This window comes from Centroberyx gerrardi, chromosome 9 (assembly GCF_048128805.1).
Source record: "Centroberyx gerrardi isolate f3 chromosome 9, fCenGer3.hap1.cur.20231027, whole genome shotgun sequence".
Classification (NCBI taxonomy): Eukaryota; Metazoa; Chordata; class Actinopteri; order Beryciformes; family Berycidae; genus Centroberyx; species Centroberyx gerrardi.
Genome location: NC_136005.1, coordinates 33,163,468 through 33,177,628, shown reverse-complemented (window position 1 = coordinate 33,177,628; position 14,161 = coordinate 33,163,468). Strand labels below are relative to the sequence as shown.

Genomic DNA, 14,161 nt, shown 5'->3' with positions numbered 1-14,161 from the left:
TGTGGGGAGCATACATGGCTGAGTACTGTGGAGTTTGTGCACCAGCGATGGTTGATCATAATGCATATGCCGCCGCCTTTAGACTTGAACGATAGTTTGACTGACCTGTCGGCTCGGTAGAGTGTAAATCCTGGAAGCGTTACCACTTGGTCGGGCACTGTTTGGTCTAGCCAGGTTTCAGTCAGGCAGATGGCAGAGCAGTCGCTGTAGTCTCTGTTAGATTGGATCAGAAGGAGGAGTTCGTCCATTTTATTCCTGAGGGATCTGACATTAGACAGCAAAAGAGCTGGGAGTGGTGGGCGATATGGGCACCTCCTGAACCTGGAGAGGATACCGGTGCGCCTACTCCGTTTCCCGGATGTCAGCCATGGCGTTGGGAGGCCGGGTGAGTTGTTAAAAGGCCGTATTTCCTCAGGTAAAAAGGTGGATGGTTCCAGAACTCCATATGAGCTATATCTGAGGTTTAGTAGCTCCCATCGGGTGTACTGTATTATACTTGACACTTTACAAACAAATAACGCAGACATAAGTACGAGACACAAGAACACAGCTTGTACTGGGGCGAGCCTCACGCCCGCCATGTTGAATATAGGATCGAGCACATCCCACAAGATGAACAAATGTTACTTAGCCAACAAAATACAGTGAGAATAGAAAATCACAAAAAAGAAGAAAAAAGTATCATCAAATATGTGATTCTTGGTGATCTTATTGAGCTGCAAATGTCTTCTACAAAGCTGAATCCCAGGCTGACATTTTTCTTAATGACTTATTCGTTTATCGAAAGGTAAAATATGTATATTCCCTCAAAACACTCCGGGTACCTGATGTTACTATTAGATGTGTGTGACCCAAGCACATATTTTGGACATATTTGATGACAGAGTTTAAACACAGATTACATTTACATTTGATTACATTACATTTGATTGACAGGTGTCAATCACCGCCATGACTTATTATTTGCGAGAGTGAGCTTATACTCTACAAACGTAGTAAACATCATTTTGCCTCCTGGCTTGTGCAGCTACTTTGTATCTGCACAAGCTATATGCTTACACAGCCCACACTATAAGACACACCCCCGTGGTGTGAAATGGTCACTTGTGATTGGTGGAGATTACACCTGCTCTAGTCATGAGCCAATCAAAATGCTTTTAGCTTGTAAAAACAACAAATGCCCAGCCATGATAGGGAAATATTGGCAGGGCTAGAATTAGTGGAATATTATTTACAGAGACACCATACTGTAAATAAGCCACACACGTGGACCAAGTTGGCCTGAGTAATGGCGGAATCGATGAAGCGAGCGAGTAAATGTTTTCAACTGGTGAACTTGCTACCTATTTCTTCACTTGTCATTGTGGGACATGTATCCTTCAGCGGGAGAAAAATCTGGCAAAGCGAGACTGGTAACCAGCGATATTTCTCTGTAGGTACATTTATTTTAGCCATTAGCCTTTATGCACGGTGCGTCCTTAGGGGCTTCCGTCTCCTAGTAGCTTTGCTGTGTGTGTTTACAAAATGTGTTGCAGTTTCTGTCACCCTCTAGTGGTCAGAAAAAAATCGCTTAGTGTAGCTTTAAGCGGTGAAAGTTAAATTGCGCCCGTGGTGGTAAATGATTTCAGCAAAAAATGAGAAATAGCACATAGCCTACATTGTCAATTAATCAGTTAATATATGCTTAATCAATCAAATTCTTAACGGCGGTGGTGCGGTAACTGCACCACCCCATGGTGGTGGCAGTATCAGTCTATGGGGATGGAGCTCAGAGTTCAGACCACAATCCTATCCTATAGAAATTCCTAAATTCAGATGTGGTAGAGACATATCAAAACAATTACGACTGTTATAAAAGCAAAAGGTGCTTCTACTAATTATTTATTGAAGGATGTGCACATTTGCACAACCAAGGTGTTTCAGTTTTCTATTTAAATACATAGTTAGAAATTTGTACATTTTTAAACTTTGATTTTACTGATTCCTATATCTAAATGCAAGTGACAAAAGTCTCATTCTATGCGTTTTCATTTAAGGCATCACAGCAATAATAACTACAAAGGATGTATAGACTTTTGATATCCACTGTATATTCAACTGTACCCACCCCCAAGCAATTTCCTCACAAAATAATGCTTGACACATGTTTCCATGGCACAATTCAGTTGAATTTGTTAAGCTTGATTGAGATGATTACTTAGCGAACGATGAGTTTTGTCAGGTTAGGGAAGAATATAGAGAATGTTGGGCGTAGAATTGTATGGGCGTAGGCTGAACAAAACAAAGGTTTTATTCAACTTCTAATGCTCTGGGATTGGTTACTTACAGAGTTTTGGGTGGAGCCAAGAGGTGGAGTGTGTTTTGTGGTCAATGTAGTAGGTCTCTCCCTGAGGGCTGACCGCCTGCTCCCAACCAGCTGGCAACTCCCCTGGACAGGCAGTCAGACGACCAGTCAACCAGACAGACAACCAGACATTTATAACCAAAGTGCTTCTATTTTACTGAGAGCCACCCGAGCTGTTAGTCAGGAAAAGAGTCAACAAGTGAGACAACCACTCTGCCAGTCATACCAAGAAGAACCAATACTATGAAGTCCCTTTAGCCTATTGTTGTTGACACAATGTAAGCAACGTTAGAAATTATTGGATATTGTTGTGAACTAGGTGTAAGTGTGGATACAAGGTAGATATGTCTTGTTCTGATCAGTATTGATTGGGTGTGGAGGGTGGTGGATCTGGGACACCAGAACTTTCCCTCTTGGTTCTTCTGGAGGTGTGTTCTGGAGGGCTTAATTCAACCGATCTTCTGTGATAGGAGAAACCCATTTGACAACCCAAATGACACACCTGCTACCACCTTTTTCCTCTAACATCTGAGCTTGGTTTGTACATAGGCACTCCCCCGATAATTATATCAGAGTCTATGTATTAGTTAAAAAAAAAAAAAAGAGGGTCACCGACATTGTCCATTCCACACAAGTCTAGGATGCTGAATTTCTGATCTCTGGGTCGACTTCACTGTAAGATTACTGTAATAACATTTTACCTCATTGGAGAGTGACAGGAAAGTATTCATGTTCATTCAAGACAGCTGGCATCCCATAATAAGACTTACAGCTTAGACACAAGGATGGAGTTACAATGGTGAAGCAAAAAGGCCATAAATACACACACAAAACCACCTGAGAGAAACAGAAGTGAGACTTTGGGGATTTTCTGGCCGGCAAAGGGAGAAATCCACTTAGAGAGGTTTAGGTTAGGGTAAGGGTTAAGGATAGTTTAGGATTAGGAGTTTGGTTTAGGGTTAAGATTAGAATTAAGATTAGGCCTTGTTCAGACCAGAAGTAGAATGGACACAGAGCATAACCTAGCATATCCTTTCGGCACCCATGTTAATGGACGGGAGTTCATCTGTGGCACAGATGAACATTTTTCCATCATATCACCACAGAAGCACATATACAGTATATTTAATGATCCACCTACTAATGTCTTTACTGTTGTTAATGTGTGTGCATGGATATACATTTTAAAAGCAAGAGAGTGACTATGGGATGATGTTCATTAGGTCTGCTACTGAATTATCACTAAAATACATAAGATTAGATTTTTAGTAAATATCTAGTCTTCTTAAAGAGTGGGAGAGATGTACAGTACATGTCTTATAGGCTTACCAAAGTCAAGTCACAATACTGGCTAAAAAATAACCCTAAACAAATACACATGACTGCTTTGATGCATGAGAGAGATTGTGGAGAAAGTTTTGTGTGTGTGTGTGTGTGTGTGTGTGTGTGTGTAAATGTACTCACCCAGGTTGGGCTGAGATGGGGCCATGCAGCGCTGCGCCTGGGTGTGTGGCTGTGTATGTGAGTGTGTTTGTGAGAGTGTGGTAGCGTTGTTCTGGGCATTGTGGCGTAGGGACATCGATGTCATGTTGGGCGCCATGGACTTCCTGGGGTCGACCCATGTTGTTATCTTCTCTATATGACTGGATATGGGGAGGGAGAGAGAGATTCTTTGTTATTGCAGTACAGACTACACTTCCATCACTCAAAGCACCTAGAAGAGAAAGGACACATATGTACACAGAGTATACTAAATATTAGGAACACCTGCTCATTCAATTAAAACACACTTACCTACTAATACATGGCTTTCAGAGAAGTTTAGGAGGTAACATTGACAGTGGGGAGGATTGAGACGAGATGAGATTAAATTCTATTAAATTAGATGAAACTTTAATGATCTCTGTGGGGAAACTGGGCGTTGCAGCAGCAAATAGTAATGGGATACATAAAAGAATCGAATATAAATTAGTATATAGGAAATGAGGGTTATATAAACATACTCAACCAACAATTCCAACACTACTACATATTAAACTAAAATATATTAATGAAAAATGGGCAAAATGAAATATAGATTCTAGCATTAACAGAATGTGCAAAATAGCAGCAATAGTATCAGTAGCACCAGAACTTACTGAGACTGAAAGACAATGTGAAATTTGTGCATTATGAAAAGGTGGAGAATAAAAATAAATAAAAAAATATCAATATATATGCAATGTATGACAATGTGAGGAATACAGGAGTATTTATTTATCCCAGTCTTTTGCTTTTCGCCCAGTTGACACTGCAATAGTGATGTGCAATTCCATTGAAATGTTACCCCAATCACTAATGATCCATGCTTTAAAGATTACTGTTCAGGAAAGTAGATTGGAACAAAATAGCAGCAAAAGGCTATAGCACATATTGCCTATTTGACAACTTTATAGGCTATATTTATTTATTTTAGGGACACTAGCAGCTATCTGTTCCTACAAAAACTGTTACTGAAACTTACAACCAACGTACTATTTACATTGCAATTGTCTAATTGTTTGTGTTTGTCTAATTATCATGTGACTCCAGCAATGAGGCCCAAGGACAGACTGGCACGTCCACGTCATACTTCTGCGTAGATGTGCATGTAGCATGTTGCTGAAATCCCGTACACAGGGTGGCAATGTTTTACAAAAAAATCATATCGCAACAAAACTAAACATAGAAGAGAGGAACAGAAAGCAGACGTGGCAACAATCACCGGTAAAAACAACATGGACGTGACTGTAGCAATGCAGCTGGAGGAATGGGATATGTTGGAGCAGCGCGACTCCACGTAGACTTGACGCAAAGTTGAGATTCTTGGGCAGGTACGCAACACCTCCACGGAGATCCTTTTCAACCCCAAATATGCGTCAGTTTACGAGACGTCATTTTCATTAAAAGTTAATTATTAAGTATAAAGTTCACTTAGGGGTTATAATCCAGAGCCAGGGCCGGATTTAGCCTGCTTTGACTGAGAGTGCAGTCAAAATTTTCTGGGGGCTCACTGCCATAAGTATGTTCTACTTAGATTTGATTTTCTTACATTTTTCACCACAGCCATCCACTCCTAATAAGACAGCTTTATTTTATTGTTAATTGTAACATGTTGAATTACACAGTCACTTTTACCTGCCGCCACCACCCCATCTTAGGAGGGCATCTTTATTAAAAAAATATATATATATATAATTTTTGTCAGCATAGATTAGACATTACAGTTACAAAAACACATTGTGATACGGACATTGGTTGAGCAAGGTTCACTCTACATGGCTCATTAGCATTGGCCAAACTTGATAAATTCCAAACCTTTTATGCAAAACACAGGTCTGCTAGCTCAGTCTAGTTACTGCAATATTCACCGGCAAAAAAACATTTTTTCTCACACATAGATTAGCAATCACAGTTGCAAAGCCATAGCTAGCCCATTACTATACAGTTGTTAACTTGTTAATCTTATAACATACCTCTACATTATAATGGAATGGAATTGTTTTATATAATTATTATTGATGGAAGATTTCCATCACACTGAGCACTAACAGCTGCAAACATAAAAAAACCAATCAGAAAAGGCTGTAGTGAAGCCATGGGTGGTGTAGTGTCTGGATGCTCTCTGCTGTCTTCCTGACCCTGATTCCCTCAATCTCTTGTTGTCCTTGCTAAGATACCGTAAAACTTCAATTAAAAGCCGAGTCCCAATTAGACGCCGGTCCCTTTTACTGGCCGGGTGTGGCTACACGTTTTGACAAATAAAGGCCGATCTCAATTAGAAGCCGGTTGCCAGTTTATTTTTTTTTACTTGCATTCAAACGTCAGTCACATTTGCTGATCGCCATGGCGGCACAGAGAAAAAAGTATGACCTGAAATTCAAGCTGTCAGTTGTCAAATTTGCTGAATAAAACTCAGATGCAGCAGCAAGACATTTCTCTGTTGATCCCAAGAGAGTGAGAGAATGGCAAAGTTGAACTTCAACGTCTGTCCGAGGAAGACGGTAATAGGGCTTTCTAAGGTAGGCTACCGGTATTTTGATACGGCTCTCTCTCTCTCTCTCTCTCTCTCTCTCAGTGCATGAGGTTGGCCTAGATGCGCTGTCTCTCGGAGCGAGATCAAATGAATGATTCGTAATTGATATGTTATTCGATAGCGAAAGTAATTCGAAAGTAATATTCATACTGGTTTACCAGTAAATAAACAATTTGATAGTATTTCCCATCTTTGCTGAGCAAGAGTTTTAGGAATTAAAGGCCTGTCCCATATAGACGCCTGTCCCAAATTCAGGCCGGTTGAGTTCAGTGTTTGAAGCAAATAAAAGCCCGGGCAATTAATTTAAGTTTTACGGTACTAATAGAATGAACAACATTACCTTTAAAAAAATACAATTCACCTGTTTCATATTTTATTAGCATTTCTTTGTTTGAAGGTGATCATAGTAGGTATCAATATTTTCTGTCACTTCCCTCAAAACTGTTCTAAGTTAGAATAGAGCAGTGCATGTATTCAGAAGTCACTGATGATGTCTATAGGAGACTTTGTAAATGACTATATTCAGATTAACTCAAAGATAAGATATACAATACACCACTGCAACATATCGAGCTAACATTCCAGTCAAACAACAATAGATAGCTACACATTCCTTCAATCTCCAGTAGCAAACTTTACACTACAGTAATTTCAGTTACAAAGATGGATCATGTGAAAATGACAATGGCATGTCTGTCTGTTAAATTCACTTGAACACATTTTATCACTCACATTGGGCTGAAAATAAGACAGAATGTCTAGTTTCTTCCTTTCTCTACATTTTCACAACACAACCTGTCAGCTCTGTGGTTCAGATTAACCAGTCTGTGCCTGTCATTTGATTGTGTGTTTGTCTTCTGTTTATGATTTCTGATTTTGATTCTGATTAACCTGGCCCGGCTTCCCAGTTGGGTGGAGTTTTCCGTTTTTAAGCACTGTGATTGGCCCGAAGGTCTAAACACCGCCCAGCTGGCAAACGTTAGTGTTAAAGGTCCCATATCGTGTAAAACAGGATTTCCCTTGCCTCTTTGATTATAAAGGAGTCGGATGTGCTATCTGAACATTATGAAAGTATCAAAATGCATGGCTGCCAACTAAATCCACACAATCCATATTAGAAAAGCGAGCCTCTAAACGAGCCGTTTGGACTTCCATAACTTTGTGGCGTCACAAAGGTTCGCTCATTATCATTTTTGTAATAATAATTTAACAAAGTGTTTTTTTCAAAGCGGTTGTGCGGTTATCATTGTTTATTACCGGAGAGTTTTCCCTGCCTCTCTCTCTGTCTGCAGCTGCCGGGCTGTGGTGTCTCACGTTTCACTCTTGAAAAGGTTAGCCAATCAGAACAGAGGGGTTGTTAATATTAATGAGCCTTAAAGGCACAGCAACAGAAACAGCCTGTTCTTGGCAAGGCTCAGAGAGATGCTGGAAAATGAACATGTAAAAATGGATTGAGAGTGTTTTTGGTACATGACACCACACAAACAGCTTTGAATGGACCTCAAGACATAAAATAAAACAATGGAAAGGGTAGAATATGGGACCTTTAAAACCGAACCGGACCAGTTGTTTAAGCACCCAAAACAGGTGCAACCACCGGTACTGCTCTGTATTTATTTATTTTTTTTTTCATCCTTTTCGCCTTCACCCTTTAATTAAATCAGTGCTGTCAGTTGAGTGCAGGGGAGGGGAGATGCCTAAACTATTTATAGTGGATTCATTGTCATTTCCAAAATTTCCATACTCCGACAAAGGTCCATGTGGACCGAAACATTAGTTAATAATAGAATTATGTACATTGCAAGAGCAGTGTGTGGGAATTTCTTAATTGTTGGGTGCTCTCTCTACGGTCCAACGCACCTGCACAAAGATGTGCGAGTTATTCCATTTTTCTCCTCCATTGTATTGAAGTTCATAAATTTTGGTATCATCAACAGTACTTCGTAGTTCTTTATTTTGATATTGATACTGATAGAGGGTCATATCTTCAGTGTATCCCTCTTGGTGTTTTTTGCATGCTAAATAGCACTTCTTTCTTTCAACAGCTGTGCAGGGACATAAGTCTTTGGGTCAAACTTGATGAGGAAGCTTATCTGTGGAAAAGAAGGCTGCTCAGCATTACAATGCCAAGGGAGCTCCTGAGTGGTGCCACTGTGGTGTTCATTTAGCTTGTGAAACTCTTTTCCCTCCATTCTCCCTATACTCATGGAAGCCAAGAAGAACCACTCTTGATGGCAGATGGAGCCTCTTGCACAAGTGTTCACTTACCCATATAGGTAAAATATAGACAGGCGCAACACAACTGGCAGACACGGCGAAACAAGAACAGACCCGGACCTGTAGCATCTTCAAGCAATGCTATGCTTGTTTATTGGTTTATTGGTCAATAAAAGCCAAACCATTAGGCCTATCAATAACCTTTATGCAACATTTAAAGAGAACAGTCCCAAGATAGTCCACTCCAAGTTCTGTGTGAATCGGATTAACGGCCTAGGAGGAGTTACGAAAGAATTCAAAATGGCGGAAAAACATTGAAAGTATCTATGGACACAATCATTTTCTCTCTACAACACATGGTTCAAAAGTTATTAGCCAAAACGTCAAGTTTGTTTTTATAGCGCTACCATCTGGGCAATGTGCATGGGCTGCCTTAGTGGGGGGGGGCATAGGAGCCCAGGTTTCTGAGCTACAGACACTTTTTGCGGAGAACCCTATTCCCACCCTATTCATAAACGCATTACTGCCTCAATCTACCACTTGCGCTCTTTCAGCGCTAACAGCCTCTGCAGATCATTTGCATGTCCCTTAAACGATTCATAAAACACACTGTCGTGCCACTGTACCGCCTCATCTAACCAGGCGTAAAGTTAATTGTTGAATTCAAACACTGTATGATTTCACAATCATATTTCAGTGTGTCATTAGGCATTATTCTGACCAGAAACAGCTTTTTGAACAATTCTGAATTCATATTTTCAACTTGTCTTTCTTGACAATTTTGCATAGTGTAATACTGGCACAATCCCATTGCCACAGAAAATACTTTTTTTAGAATATTGGGGCACATCACTGACAGGTCAGGCTTTTCTGTGTGGCAGTTTTGAAAGGTGGGTTACACATATAGATGTAGACAGATATGTTTTAGAGATGGCATTGTGTTAAACAGACACATGCCTATGCTTTACATTGATGAATGTTGATTGTGCATAATGACATTCTTCTGTTTATAAGTGGGCAGCTGTTGTGCTTGCAGATGGAACATTCCAAATAATTTTGTGATTTTCTGCATCAGACACCTTTCTTTATGCTTTGACAGGCACTGAGTTTGCTGCTCTGATAATCGTAGTGTGGATACACTGACAAGTGTGGACACTGAATTGACAAGAACACCACGAAACGTGCAACAAACTTGCAATAAAGGACCATCTATGTGCTTTCTTACTGATGACTCAGAACACAAAACTTTATTTTCGCCTTGTTGAGAAGGTGAAAGGTCACCTATCATAAATCAGGTAGCAACATTTTCTCAGGTTCCAAGTTAATCATCCGACTTTGGAGGGCGTTCATGTGAAATTTCCAACTAGGAAATTAGTGTTTTCAATACATCCGATATATCCAAGCACATGAACGCACAATTAGTCAAAGTGATCCACTAGGCTGGCATTTCTGGTCCATATAGTTTTCATACATCAAAGATTTAGCGCTGTAAAGCACTGAAAGCGTGTTAGTGAACCACAATATCCATAATTCATTGCATCCATTGCACCATGGTGTTGGTCATGTTGCAGTAGTAAGTTAGTCAAAGCTAGCCTCATTAGTTTATAGTTAATTAGGGATGGGAATCGAGAACCGGTTCCAGTTGAGAACCGGTTCCAAATTGTCTGATACATCGGAATCGTATGCCTCCGAGGTTATCAATTCCTTTTATCGATGCCGGCATGTTTTTCTGACAGTTGCGCATGCGCATTGCAAAAACTCATGCGTCATGATGTCAAACTCTGCGTCTACGCTGCTGGAAACTTGCAACAAGAAGGAGTCATGGCGGAGAGGAATAAACGGTCCAAAGCGTGGCTTCATTTCACGAAGAAAGATGACAACAGTGCTACTTGTAACGTCTGTAAAATGATAATTTCTGTGTTCACACATAGCGTTTTTTGATGTGGAAAAAGCGCTGCCTGGAGCGCTTTTTGTGAGGAGAAATAAAAAGCGGATCACGGCAACGTCACCTGACGTTAGCTAAGCAGCTGCTAGCTCACTAACCAGCTGGTTAGCACTTCTAGCAGACAAAACAGTGTTGTGCAACAACCAAAGGCTTACCAGATATTTCCAATACATGTCCAGTATAATCCATACTGCCTTTATGATCGCTGTTGGGAAACGGCAGGCATCTCTGTCATCGCGATTGGTCGGCTGGGAAAAAGCGGTTCACGTCACCCGGCGCTTTTCTGAAAAGTTGAACGTTTTTTTTTTTTGAAAGCGCTCCACTCTGACGAAAAAAATGCCGGCTGCAGCGCTTTTCGGGAGCGGCCGCCTTTTGTGCGCCTTGCAGCCGCTTCCCGTTGCTTTTAATGAGAAAAGGGCGCTGGCAGTTGGGGAAAAAACGCTATGTGTGAACGCAGCCTTAAGGGTGGAAACACCAGCAATATGTTGAAACATCTTAGGGTAACCATCTAACCATCTATTTTTGTTTTCCAAGTGATATCATTTTAAGAAAAGGAGCATTGTAATTTATTTTAACATGTTCAAATGTTATTAGGCAGACATTCTACACTGTGTTCAAACTCAAGAGATAATAAAACAGCTGCGTTGACGCTGAAAAGCTGTGTAGGCCTATTTTTTTTTCCACACAGAAAATTGATCGGGAATCAATAAGGGAATCGATAAAGAACCGGACCGATAAGCAGAATCGATAATGGCATTGGTATCAATAAAATCTTATCAATTCCCATCCCTATAGTTAATAGAGTAAGAGACTTAGGCCCAGAGAAAGATTTGTGCCACTGCAAATTGCATTGCGGGTGCTAAAACATTGTTATCTGATCTACTAAGACAGCACACAGAAGGATTTGCTTTGAAATCTTTATTTTGTGCTTTGGTCTATTTGCATATGCATTTGTGGGTGTTCCAAGGCTAAGGGGCAAAAGGGAGGGATATATGGAAATTGGCAGTGGAAGTGATTTATCAAGAGGTGGTGGCCTTTATCATCTGTTGATTGCACATGGATTTTAAGACCTAGAAAAAGCATGTCTTATAATTTTGCACACAGAATGGCTCCACTGAGACCATCTCTGGAATCGGCTCAAAGATCAGAGACAGTCAGTCACAGTGACAATCAGTGAAAATCAGTCAGTGACAATCTACACAGCATAACATGCGGCCATTAGATTGCATCCCTATTATAACTCAGTCAAGGGTCTCCTGCACTTGCTCCTCCAAGGGAGTTAAGGCTCTTCTTCAGAGGGGCTGCCATCGTGCAGAGGGTTTACTTGTGGCAAGCGTTGTGGTTCATCTCCTCATATCATACCAGCACTTTTTACCTCTGCTCAATGTTGTTCCAGAGTGTCTTTTTACACGCTGTTAAAACATCTCTTCTTTGCAGCTCTTTCGGGTTTTCTCCACTGGAACGAAATTTGCGCTTCTTTTGCCCATCGTTACGTTGCCGCAGAAGGGCTATTGTGCGCATTGTTTGGCCCTTATATTTGCGCAGTCACAATTCTAATGAATTATCTGCACCTCCGCTCATTTGCGTGCCCTACTTTAATAAATACCTTGCACTGGCGGTACCAATTTGACCCGCAATTGCTTTTGCACTGCTCCTGGAATTGCGACATGAAATATCAGATGCTGAGCTACTAAATTAAATGTCAATAAAAATGCAGCCAAAAAAAGATTACTTACTGTAGATATACACATAAAACTGAAAATTAATTACAACAAATTTTATCGACAGTGATGGGCAGTCAAGTTCATAATTATTTGAATAGAGGAATAAACTGCAACCCCATGGTAAATACTGCAATATCTCTGAATACCTTTTGATGCCTCAAAGTCAGTACCAAAAAGAGCAGTGCCAATATGTATTACTTTCTGATAATCCTAACAAGCACAGGCTGAGACCTGAGCTTTTCAACAGCCAGAGTGGCGATTTCAGCTAAATAATGGTGTAAATGTCGGTCTTTTCGAGTCACTTTGGGATCGGTTGGCTTCTGGAGAGAAGGCTTCTACGCCGTTCCCCTATGGAGCTCAGGGACTGTTGTTTGGACTAACAAACTTCACCAGAGTTTCAGCTGGCATTGGGTGAACTATTCCTTTAATGAATGGGACTTGTGTCAAAGCTGCAAAGCTGCTGCAGGACTGTCGGCCATTTCAATTCAAACTGTCCTCAAACAAAGCAGTAAAACCTTAAAATGATCTGATCAAGACTCATCATGGACCCCGGCTCACCACACACCACAGCAGCTGCTGCAAAGCATTATGGGTGACTGCACTACTTACAGCTACAACAACTGCTAGTGTGTGGGTGTGTGTGTCTATGTGTCACAGTGCTATAGTTAGATATCCTGGCAACAGCTGCTGCGGCTTCTACCCCACCCACCCCCCACCACTGCCATCTCACACACACACATACACAAGCCTACTCTGATAACGCACCCCCCCACCACCACCATACACACACTCAAGAGTTGCCAAGAATAGGGCACTAAATCATAAACTCTCTGTTCAGATATATTTATCAAATGGAGGGAAAATAAAGTCATCATTGTAAATTATTTGTGTTTTAATTATATATGTATTAATGTTAACACAGTGAATGACTTTCTACCTCTAAGCTTTATGTGAGGGAATCAAACAACTAATGGAATTTATTTATAAAAAATGATAGAAAAGCAGTTAGGCTTGTGGCTTGGTAGATAATGGTAGATGAGTGTTCCATATTTCTATGGTATTCTGTAATTACACTAGTTCTTAAACTTACTTTACAGACTTACTTTTATATTGTTTTACTATTATTTTATTTTACCTTATGGTGTCTTCTTAATATTGTGTTTTAACTAATTTTATGAATATGATGTGTATTATTTTTGCTTTCATTTGATTGTTTCATTTCAACAATATACTTCTTGGTATTATTGACAAAGCCAAGCAACACAACAATTAACAAATGAAGAAAGAGTTAGGAGAAAGAAGCAAGAAGAAGAATATGAAAAATTGTAGAAGAAGTGGAATATCAGAAGTTACGTATTTGCACATATTTGCAATCTTACAACCTTTGGTGCCAATGGCAAGTCATGAATTCATTGAGCCAGCTGAGAAGTAGGTGGACTATTGGTTGTTTCACATTATGATCAAAAGTGAATGTTTCCAAAGTTTTACAAATGCAGCGACCAGGGTCACAATTGACATGTTGACTTTTCTTTCCTATAAAGGCCAGAATTCAAAATAATCTAAATAAAAATCAGTTTCAAAGATGAAACTGATAACCGGAGTAGGGTTGTCACTATACTACATACTACAATACCCAGGAAAATATCGATATGCGATACCATTTTCGATACCACAGGGGAAAAAAATGAATTTTCAATCTTTTTTTTTAAAATATTGTTTTCATGTTAAAATTATATTTTAACATGAAAACAATATTTTAAAGTTGTCTGAGATCAAACAACACATTTTTGATTGACAGGTGTCGATCGCCGTCATGATTTGCTCTTTTTTATTGAGGGGAGTGAGCTTATACTGCACAAGCATGTGAAACATCATAT

At 40.1% G+C, this 14,161-nt stretch overlaps 1 protein-coding gene across 1 annotated transcript in view; it reads right to left on the bottom strand.

Moving 5' to 3' along the window:
• The window catches only part of wwtr1 (WW domain containing transcription regulator 1), a 65,194-nt gene that overhangs the window by 17,793 nt on the left and 33,240 nt on the right, over nucleotides 1-14,161 (bottom strand). The window contains exons 2-3 of the mRNA XM_071900147.2: nucleotides 3,809-3,987; nucleotides 2,327-2,428 (exon numbers count right to left, since the gene is read on the bottom strand). Of these exons, the coding sequence (XP_071756248.1) occupies nucleotides 2,327-2,428; nucleotides 3,809-3,987 (281 nt within the window). The remainder of the gene's footprint in view (nucleotides 1-2,326; nucleotides 2,429-3,808; nucleotides 3,988-14,161) is intronic.